The 10,884-nt window shown below is 41.4% G+C and overlaps 1 protein-coding gene across 5 annotated transcripts in view; it reads left to right on the top strand.

Moving 5' to 3' along the window:
- The window catches only part of PARP9 (poly(ADP-ribose) polymerase family member 9), a 33,751-nt gene that overhangs the window by 8,041 nt on the left and 14,826 nt on the right, over positions 1–10,884 (top strand). For all 5 annotated transcript variants that reach the window (XM_017508180.2, XM_037731225.1, XM_017508181.2 and 2 more), the window contains 3 exons: positions 1,616–1,837; positions 3,344–3,562; positions 8,822–8,873. In XM_017508180.2, the coding sequence (XP_017363669.1) occupies positions 1,616–1,837; positions 3,344–3,562; positions 8,822–8,873 (493 nt within the window). The remainder of the gene's footprint in view (positions 1–1,615; positions 1,838–3,343; positions 3,563–8,821; positions 8,874–10,884) is intronic.

Here is a 10,884-nt window from a genome sequence, read left to right as displayed (position 1 = left end):
GGGAAGCTTTCTGGGTGGTCAGAGTGACTTGATCAGAGAGATACAGAGGAATTGACAGAAAATACTGGGCTTGATTGGAGTCAGGAGACACAGGTGGAGCTCTAAGTCATAGTCTGTGTGTTTATACACAGAATATAACTCTGCCAGGGGCTGTGGAGAATACAAGGTGCAACTAAGCATTTAGCTGGGGTCACTCAGCACAAAGGCAAGGATGCTGGGAGGGATGGGGAAGGAATCAGGTTAGCAGTGAACCCAGGTATTTCTGAGTTAGTGCAGCTCCCCTGCTAGACAGAGTAATTTGAAGATGGAAATCTTGGCTTATTCATCCCTATAGCCCCAAGGCCTGTTCTGGGCATACATCTATGTGTTCAGCAAATTAATGATGAATAAATGGAGCGGGCAGAAGGGAGAAGGCACCACAACAGAGGGAGAGAACGAATATAAGGCTATATTCTTTTCTTTTCTTCTGGATCAGTGATGTCCCACTTAAGACTCCTGTGGCCACAATCAAATAGACTTAGACACTGGAGGAAAAAAAAAACAACACTTATTGCCTATAAGACAATTAGAGAGAAGACTGAGGGGAGTTCATGAAATGAAATACTTGAGAAGTCATTAACACGCAAATTCAAAATTAAAATGGAAGCATCCTAGTTGAGTAAAGTATCCCTTTAACTGAACTTTTAATATATATTTATTGCCAGCAACATTAGGAACATTACAATTTTTAAAGGCTGTCAGTGCCCCAAACTGCAGATTACAACTGTGCTTTCAAAGTGAAGGATTCATTAACATCAGTGAAGAAGTACCTGAGTTACCCTGAAAGGGAGCCAAAGTCAATAGAATGATTAGGGGAATTTTGGCATGGGGGAAGGAAGGTCCCTATAGTTTTTAGCATAGCTCTGAGGGTTAACTAGGAGATGATATTATCTAAAGGTTAACTAGGGTTAACTAGGAGATGATATTATCTAAAATATAGCTCATGTATATATACAGTCTATTTCTGAAGAGTGAGATAAGAACTTTGTTGCCCATAGGATGGGTGGGCAAGTAGGGGGTCTTGGGGACCTGACCAAGAAGGAGGCCTACTTTTCATTGAAGACCTTTTAGTCTCATTTGGAGTTTCTTTAACCATGTTAAGTTTCTTATGCCTTAAGCCATAAAAACATTAGAAGGTGGAAATTTTCCAAGAAATTTTATTTCCTCTCTATTGAAAAGAGACAAAACAAAAACCCACACTGAAATAGCAAAAAGTCATGGTGGTGGGGCAGAGAAAAAACCATTTATCAACAGAGCTTAAAACAAATCACAGGAAATACTCAGAATTTAAACACCTGGGAAGTGTAATCCAGCAAGGTGCAAACAGATGTTTGCAATGGAAATTATATCATCCATATATTTACGTAATTTCTGAATAGGACCAACAGCTACATTCTGGCAGCCAAATAATCGTTCTTTAGAAATATGAGTTTCTATTCATTATTAAATGAATTTTTTTAGAATTTAGAATCTTCAAAGAGTATTTTGCAAAGCTCTTCAGGGAAGTAAAGATGTAAATTAGTCATTTAAGAAGAAGGAATTTAACAATGAATCCTATCCTTTCTTCCCTTTTCAGGCAGAAGTAATTGTTAATTCTGTAAACCCACATGATATTACAACTGGACCTGTGGCAAAGTCAATTCTACGACAAGCAGGAGTTGAAATGCAATTGGAGTTTCTTGACAGAAAGGCTAAACAGTTTCCACAGTTGCAGTTGGTACTGGTCACAAGAGGATTTAAGTTGTCCTGTCGATATGTATACCATGTACTGTGGCATTCAGAATTTCCTAAAGATTTTGTAAGTTTAAAATAAATGTGTCTTTACATAGCTCCATAGTCTATACAGTCTTTTTTTTTTTTTTTACAAATTTCCATCATTTCATTACATTCATGAAATATTTTGTCAAGTGGTATAGTTACCATTTTTTTTAGCAAACCTGTGAATACCTGAAATACTGAACAAGTACAGTAGCCACATGTTATCTTAAGAAGGTTGATTTAGGTCTGGTGCAGTGGCTCACACCTATGAGTCCAGCACTTTGGGAGGCCAAGGTGGGAGAATCACTTGAGCCCAGGAGTTTGAGACCAGCCTGGACAACATAGCAAGACCCTCACCTCTACCAAAAAAAAAAAAAAAAAATTAGCCAGGTGCGGTGGTGCATGCCTGTAGTCCCAGCTACTCAAGAGGCTGAGGTAGAAGGATCACTTGAGTCCAGGAGATTGAGTCTGCAGTAAGCTGTGATCACACCACTGCTTTCTAGCCCAGATGACAGAGAGAGACTGTCTCAAGAAACAAACCAAACAACAAAGAAGTTTAATTTAAAATGTTACCTAGCCTATATCTAAATTTTAAGTAGATATACTACAGATAGACACTGAAACTAATACTCCCTCAGTCTGAATAAACGCTGGTTCACACCAACATACCCAGTGACCTTGTAGGCCTTTTCCTAAGTAGGCAAGGGTTTCAGCCTCTCATGTCCCTGATGTATTATATACCCAGCTGGGGTTTCCACTCCAGCATCATTCCAATCAAATCTATTACCTGGGGTCTCTTTCCACCCGTGTTTGCAGTGGATCCTGGCTCTCTAGCCCACTCTCCACTGAGGAACGTAAAATACAAGCATCAAACAATAGAAGTAACCCACTCAGAGGGTGAAAAGAGGGAAATTAATCCCCTACTCTGCCTTTATCTTTTTTCTTCACCATTTCTGGTTCTGTCTTAACTCAAAAGCTCTCTAATCCCAAATTGGTCCTCTAGTCTCCCTGTATCCCTCAGTTTTCCGAAGTCCTTCCATGGCCAACATTCTTGTATTAGTTTTGATGTTAACAGTTGGTAGAAGTTTAAATCTGCCAAAAATATTGGCATTTCTCCAAGAGAAAGTACATGATAGATCTTAATGACATTGAATAAGTGCTACTTTCTTATTTTAATCTCGATCTCCTTTATGAAACTTCAAGAGCTCTTTATGTTGACTTGGAAGGGGCAGGTGAGTGGGGTAAAATGATGGTTGGCTCTCTGATCTGGGGAGATGGGCAAGGGTACAAAAACTGGGAGAAATTCTGCCCATGTGTCCTGAATAGCACAACATGGGCCACTCTATTGCTTCAGTTTCTCACCATTTAACCTTTTAGCTGTAGTGGCTCCCTGTGGAATGGGATCTTTCCTGTCACCTGAGGAGGCAGGGACACGAACCCTGAGGGAGAGTGGAGGTGGGCATTGTAAAATATGGGCAGGATCAAGGGGTAAGTGGAATCTTGTTCTTGACTCAAATGGTGATCTTAAATTTGTGTTTTCCTACAGACCTTAAGACATGCAGTGAAGACATGTTTGGAAAAATGTGTTGAGCAAAATATAACATCCATTTCCTTTCCTGCCCTTGGGACTGGAAACATGGAAATAAAGAAGGAAACAGCAGCAGAGATTTTATTTGATGAAGTTTTAACATTTGCCAAAGACCACTTAAAACACCAGTTAACTGTAAAGTTTGTGATCTTACCAACAGAATTAGAGATATGTAAGGTAAGTTAATGTCTTAGAAATGTCCTACAGTTCATTTTCATTCATTCAACCACATCTGTTTAATATCTACAGTGTAAGACGCAGGGCTAGGTGCTGTACAGTCTGGTGGTGTTCTAGCTTGATGAAGTTTAATTTTTATAGATTGTCTACCTCTGACCTAGTAAAACATGTCATTATAGAAGCCATGTTTACCCCACTACCTAGTTTCTGTCTTTTTCTTTATTGGTACCTATTCTTCCCTCTGCTCCTTAAAGGTAAGAAACCGGCCAGGCACAGTGGCTCATGCCTGTAATCCCAGCACTTTGGGAGGCTGAGGCAGGTGGATCATGAGGTCAGGTGTTCAAGATCAGCCTGGCCAAGATGGTGAAACCCCATCTCTACTAAAAATACAAAAATTAGCTGGGCGTGGTGGCAGACACCTGTAATCCCAGCTACTCCGGAGGCTGAGGCAGAGGCAGAGAATTGCTTGAACCTAGGAGGTGGAGGCTGTGGTGACCCAAGATCGTGCCACTGTACTCCAGCCTAGGCGACAGTACGAGACTGTCTCAAAAAAAAAAAGAAAAAAAAAAGAAAAGGTAAGCAACCTTCTAGTTTCAGTGTGGGGTTCTCTGCTCCTCTCTCATCTCTCTCCCTTCAAGAACACAACTATTCTTACAACTTCTGTAAAGTCCTGTCTTCTTAGCCAACCCTCTCTCATTTCCACTTGGATCTCTGATCATTCATCTCAAATCCAGTGTATTTAAGACAAATTATCTGTCTTCTCTCCTCCCCCCTCTTTTTTTTTTTTAAAACAGATGAGGTCTTGCTTGTTGCCCAGGCTGGAGTGCAGTGCACAATCATAACTCATTGCAGCCTTGAACTCCTGGGCTCAAATGATCCTCCCATACCAGCCTCTTGAGTAGCAGGCACTACAGGCACATGCTACCATGCCTGGCTAATTTTTAAATTTTTTTGTAGAAAAGCAGTCTCACTATGTTACCCAGCCTGGCGTCCTGAGTTCCTGGGCTCAACTGATTTTTCCACCTCAGCCTCCCAAAGCTCTGGGATAGTAGGTGTAAGCCACTATGCCTAGTCTGTCTTCTCCTTTTCAGTAAATCAATTTTCCCTCTAAAACCCCCATCAGTCTCAGCTTTGCCTCTTACTGGCTATATGACCATGGGCAAGTTAATTTACTTATCTATGCCTCAGTTTACTCATCCTTAAAAGAGGGATACTAATTACTGTCTTATGGAGCTGTTGTGAAGATGAAATGAGTTAATACATGTAAAACACTTAGAACAGTACCTAGCACAGAGTAGACGGTTAGCTATTATTACATCAACTGTAATGAGCTATAGTTCACTGAGCGCTGCATTATTACTAAATTCAGTAAATTGTTTTTCTTTTCTTTCCAATTTCTTTTCTTTTCTTTGTTTTTTTTTCAAGATGGAGTCTGGCTCTGTTGCCAGGCTGGAGTGCAGTGGCACAATCTCGGCTCACTGCAACCTCCGCCTTCTGGGTTCATACAATTCTCCTTCCTCAGTCTCCCGAGTCACTGGGACTACAGACACATGCCACCACGCCCAGCTAATTTTTGTATTTTTAGTAGAGACAGGGTTTCACTATCTTGGCCATGATGATTTCGATCTCTTGACCTTGTCATCTGCCCACCTCAGCCTTCCAAAGTGCTGGGATTACAGGCGTGAGCCACCGCACCCAGCCTCTTTCCAATTTCTTTAACAGCAGCGGTATGCCTGGCTAGTTTTGCCATGTCTCCACTACTGCCCTCTGATTCAACCCATTCTTTTTTAGCTCATCTGTAGATGACCTTGGAAGGAAATCAGCTGTGGTCTAACACGTTTGGGGACCGTATGTTGGAGGGAAGTGTGTCTTATGCATCTGAGTGCACTTCATCTCAGCTTTTTGTATGGGTGGACAGATCAAGCTGAGTTTCTAACATTTGAATAAACCATGATATATTCCACATAATTAGTATATATTGTGGTGCTGTTCTGCTTTTAAAGTACCTACCATCTCTGCTTTATTCTCACTTAGCTGGCATTTTTGAGAAAGATTTTAATGATGTTAGGAAAGAATAAAAAGGAAAGGAAATTAGATACAGCAACCTAAAATAGGTTTTCAAGATATAGGTTTCTGATTCTGCCAGTAGCAAAATCCAAGTTTTAGTGAGACTTTCCGGCACATGTTGGATTTTGGATATAAAGGGCCTTGCTTGGTGCCTGGCAGAGAGTGGCTGCAAACATGACTGCTCATATTCCCACCTTCTGGCCTGTTCTCTGTGCATAGTTGCCATTTTCTCCCTCCCTATAAGGAAATCAATTTATACTTGTTCCAGCTTGCTCTTTCTTGGAGCAAGTGTAAAGGTTCTTATTCCTTCTGCTGCCCAATTAGACACAGGAGATTCGTAACATTTGCTGATTTCTGTGGCTGCTTTCAAGCTGTTGATACAATATCACTGAAAGCAGAGTTGGAAGAGATATTCACAGCAGGCTTTCTTGAGTCATTGTATGCCAGCTCCAGTGTCCCACTGTGTCTCACCCACAGCTAACTGGTGAGATGGTGCTGCATGACCCAAGGAAATAGCTCACTTTCTGATAAAATGAGTCATCCTGTCCTTCAAATGAAGTTCATCAGTTTCCCCCATACAGAGGATTATCTCTAAGCCCAGATAGGTGCTCTGATCACATCCCTGAACTATTTCTTTTTTTAATTTTCTTTTTTTTTTTTTTTGACACAGGATGTTGCTCTGTTGCCCAGGCTGGAGTGCAGTGGTACGATCATAACTCCCTGCAGCCTCAACCTCCCAGCCTCAAGTGATTCTTCCGCCTCAGCCTCCTGAGTAGCTGGGACTACAGGCATGTGCCACCATGCCTGGCTAATACTTTTATTTTTCATGGAAGTGGGGTCTCACTATGTTGCCCAGGCTAGTTTCAAATCCTGGACTCAAGCTATGCTCCCACCTCAGCCTCCCAAAGTTCTGGGATTACAGGCATGAGCCACTGTGCCCAGCCCCTGAACTGTTTATGAAGTGCCATTTTCATACAAGAGGAATTAACCACATCTAGAAAAAAAAGATTCATTCTCTCCAACATACAAACAAAAATGTGTATGGCAGTTTAAGAAAAATGGAAAGATCAACCACACTCTGAGCACTTCCCCAAGTACTAATAATAAAAATACTGCCATAGGGGGCCAGGCACGGTGGCTCATGCCTATAATCCCAGCACTTTGGGAGGCTGAGCTAGGTGGATCACCTGAGGTCAGGAGTTCAAGACCAGCCTGGCCAACATGGAGAAACCCCAGCTCTCTAAAAATACAAAACTAAGCTGGACATCATGGTGTGTGCCTATAATCCCAGCTATTTGGGAGGCTGAGGCAGGCAAATAACTTGAACCCAGGAGACGGAGGTTGCAGTGACCCAAGGTTGTACCACTGCACTACAGCCTGGGTCATCTCAAAAAACAAAATTGCCGTGTATTGTGTCTGTCAGGCACTGTGCTAAGGTGTCTCATTTCCTTCTCCCCTCAATCTTTTGATTAAGCCACTGTTGTCATCTCCGTTTCACAAATCTGAAAACATAACCCAGAGGTTAATGTGCACACAGCTAGTCACATGGCCAAAACAAGAACCTTGGTGTCTGTCTGCCCTCAAAGCCTTGTTCTGAACCACTAAACAGAAACACAGAGAATGACACGTCTTTCAGTTTTGTAACTCAAACGAGGATTTTCTTACACAGTAATTTACATTAAAAGTAAATGTTGACCATTCCTGCAGGCTCTTTTCAGCATTAACACTATATTATATCCACATGGAAGTATGATGTGTGTGCAGACATATGTATACATCTTCTAATAAGCCTTCTAATAAGCATGTATTTTCTTCCTAAATAAGTCTTGCAATGAGATAAATGCATTTAATACACCTAACCTACCAAACATTACAGCTTAGCCTATCCTATCTTAAACATGTTCAGAATACTTACATTTGCCTGTAGTTGGCCAAAATCATCTAACACAAGCCTATTTTGTAATAAAGTATTGAATATCTCATGTAACTTATTGAATACAGTGTTTACTCTTGTGATCACGTGGCTGACTGGGAGTTTGGCTTGTTGCCGCTGCCCAGCATCACGAGAGAGCATCTTACTACATGTCACCAGCCTGGGAAATGCTCAAAATTAAAAATTCCAAGTACAGTTACCACTGAATGTGTATCACTTTTGCACCATCAATAAAGCCAAAACGTCCTAAATTGAACCATCGTAAGTCAGGACCATCTGGATGCCAATTGTATCTACTTTGAACAAGAAAGGCCAGGTGTGGTGGCTTATGCCTGTAATCCCAGCACTTTGGGAGGCCAAGGCGGATAGATCTCCTGAGGTTAGGAGTTCGAGGCCAGACTGATCAACATGGAGAAACCCCATCTCTATTAAAAATACAAAATCAGCCGGGCGTGGTGGCGTATGCCTGTAATCCCAGCTACTTGGGAGGTTGAGGCAGGAGACTTGCTTGAACCTGGGAGGCAGAGGATGTGGTGAGCCAAGATCGCACCATTGCACTCCAACCTGGGCAACAAGAGCAAAACCTTGTCTTAAAAAAAAAAAAAAGGGACAAGGAAGACAGTGAACACACCATGGCTCCAAAAGCTAAGTGAGATGTGTTATTTCAAATAGACATTATGTTCATGGATCTGCATTGCAATATGCACAAATCTTTGTCTATAGTCTCTCATATAATAACAATTACAATAGCTACTATGTACTGAATATTTACTATATGCCAGGAACAATTTTAAGCACTCTATCGGAATTAACTCATATAAAACAGGTTATTATTCAATTTACAGACCAAGTTTGGTGTATATACCATTTTTTAAATGACTGTGTTTTATTAGTTACAAGAGCACCTACCAGTAGTTTTCTTCTTTGGTGACATATCCACAGCTTTGGTTTAGTGCAAGCAGGGCATCAATATCTGTTGAATGGATGCATGGTTATATTTTCTCTTGGGATATATATTCATCTTTATTTATACCAGATTTTGATTTCCTCTCCATTTTTCCTATGCTTGTTCTCTCCGTGTTCTAATAGACTGTGGTCCTTTTCTCTAGGACTTTCCTAAAAGCTGCTTTAGATTTGTGGTAGTAGGAATGGGACTGACAGAGTGGATGAAGTCAAGTGCTGTGTGTGCAGAGGGAGATTTTGATGATGATGGCTATCACCCCTGCTTATGACTCTCTGCTCCATTTTGCTTCTTGTAGGTTTTCAGTGCTGAAATGACAAAGAGGTCCCAGATGCTGAGTTTGAACAGTGGTAAGTATGAAATTCACAGGCCAGGAAGTAGTGTTGGCCACCATTGGCTCATTCTATTCTTGATCATCTGAACTAATGGAGCGGAGAAGAAGAATAAATAAGCCAAATGTATTCCATTGTGTTCCTGCTTGGATACCTGCCTACTCTATACCATGACCATGATTCTATTCTTGCTTGGTCCAGTTTCATGTTATGAACACTGGAAGGTTGAGTTTCAATGGATAATCCAAGGTGTGAGTGGTTCATTCATAAATAGATATCTATGATTTTTCCCAAGAAAAAGTTCTGGCTTCCATAAACTGGCATTCAGTCACTCTTTCTGCTCTGAAAATCTAAATAGGGTTATTTATTGTAATTACAGAAAACACATCTCAGTAATACCAGATAAATGGGTTAACTCAATGCTACTCAAACCCAAGTAATCACTGGGATCATGATGGAAACTTTAAAAAATAAACAAACAGAAAACCCCAAAATATGTATTTGTTGTAACTCTACAGATGCTGATTCAGGAACTCTGGATCTGGGCCAAGCATATCTATTTTGAATATTCCCTAGTCAATTTTGATGCCAAACAGTTTTTTTTTTTTTCCTTTTCTTTTTGAGACAAAGTCTGGCTCTGTCACTCTGGCTGGAGCATAGTGGCATGATCTCAGCTCACTGCAACCTCTGCCTCCCAGACTCGAGCCATCTTCCCACCTAAGTCTCCCAAGTAGCTGGGACTACACGCACATGCCACCACACCCAGCTAATTTTTTTTATTTTTATTTTTTGGTAGAGAGGGTGTTTCTCCATGTTGCCCAGACTGGACTAAACCCCTGGGCTCTAGTGACCTGCCTGCCTCAACGTCCCAAGATGCTGGGATTACAGGCATATAATGTCATTTTTTTAGTGGAGTTTGAGTGGACTGAGATGGAATGTTCAGTGGCCTGGTACTGCTAGAAGTAAGAAAGGAGAGCATTAACAGTTCTGGCCTGGAACTGTGCCTTTTAAGATCCTGTTTATTTATCTGTATAACAGTCTGTTGTGAGGATAATAAAAGATTATGTATGTAAAAATGTTCTATAAGTTGAAAGCATTAAACAAATGCCAGGGAATAAATAATGACTGAGAAGATAGACAAGCTCCCCACGTAGCTCAGAGAAGAAAGAGATTCCTTTTGACTGGAAAAGATCAAGAATGGCTTCATGGATGAGATGGTTGTAAGCTGGACTTTAAGTATGGCAAAATTTCCAATGTCCAGAGATGGTAGGGTGGGGCACCCAAGCTAGAGAAAACCCACAGGAGCAAAGAAATCCAGTGCATGTTTGGGGAACCACAGGGAATTCACAGTGGGTACATAAGAGGAGTTTTAGGTGAGGATTAACACAGAAAAGGAATATGAAAAGGTCTGTATGTCATTAATCTGAATAATGAGGGCAAATGCCACCATTTAATTCAGTAATTCTTGAGGACATCTATAAAGGAATTATATAGCACAGGACAATAATTGACATAAAAATGACTAATGATGGGGCACAGTGGCTCAAGCCTGTAATCCCAGCACTTTGGGAGGCCAAGGCAGGTGGATAACTTGAGGTCAGGAGTTCGAAACCAGCCTGGGCAATATGGTAAAATCCCATCTCTACAAAAAATACAAAAATTAGCCAGGCATGGTGGTGCATGCCTATAGTCCCAACTACTTGGGAGGCTGAGGGGGGAGGATCACCTGAGCCCAGGGAGGTTAAGGCTGCAGTGAGTCATGATCATTCCATTGCACTCCAGCCTGGGTGACAGAGAGAGACTCTGTCCCAAAACAAACAAACAAAAATGATTAATGATGATCTCAGATTTTGAAGGAAAGGTTAAACTATTTAGGAAGGGTGGAGTGCAGTGGCTCACACCTGTAATCCCAGCACTTTGGGAGGCTTAGGTGGGCAGATCACCTGAGGTCGGGAGTTTGAGACCAACCTAACCAACGTGGAGAAACCCTGTCTCTACTACAAATACGAAATTAGCCAGGCATGGTGGT

This window comes from Cebus imitator, unplaced genomic scaffold, assembly GCF_001604975.1.
Source record: "Cebus imitator isolate Cc_AM_T3 unplaced genomic scaffold, Cebus_imitator-1.0 Scaffold387, whole genome shotgun sequence".
NCBI lineage: Eukaryota > Metazoa > Chordata > Mammalia > Primates > Cebidae > Cebus > Cebus imitator.
This window is presented reverse-complemented; position numbering and strand designations above follow the sequence as displayed.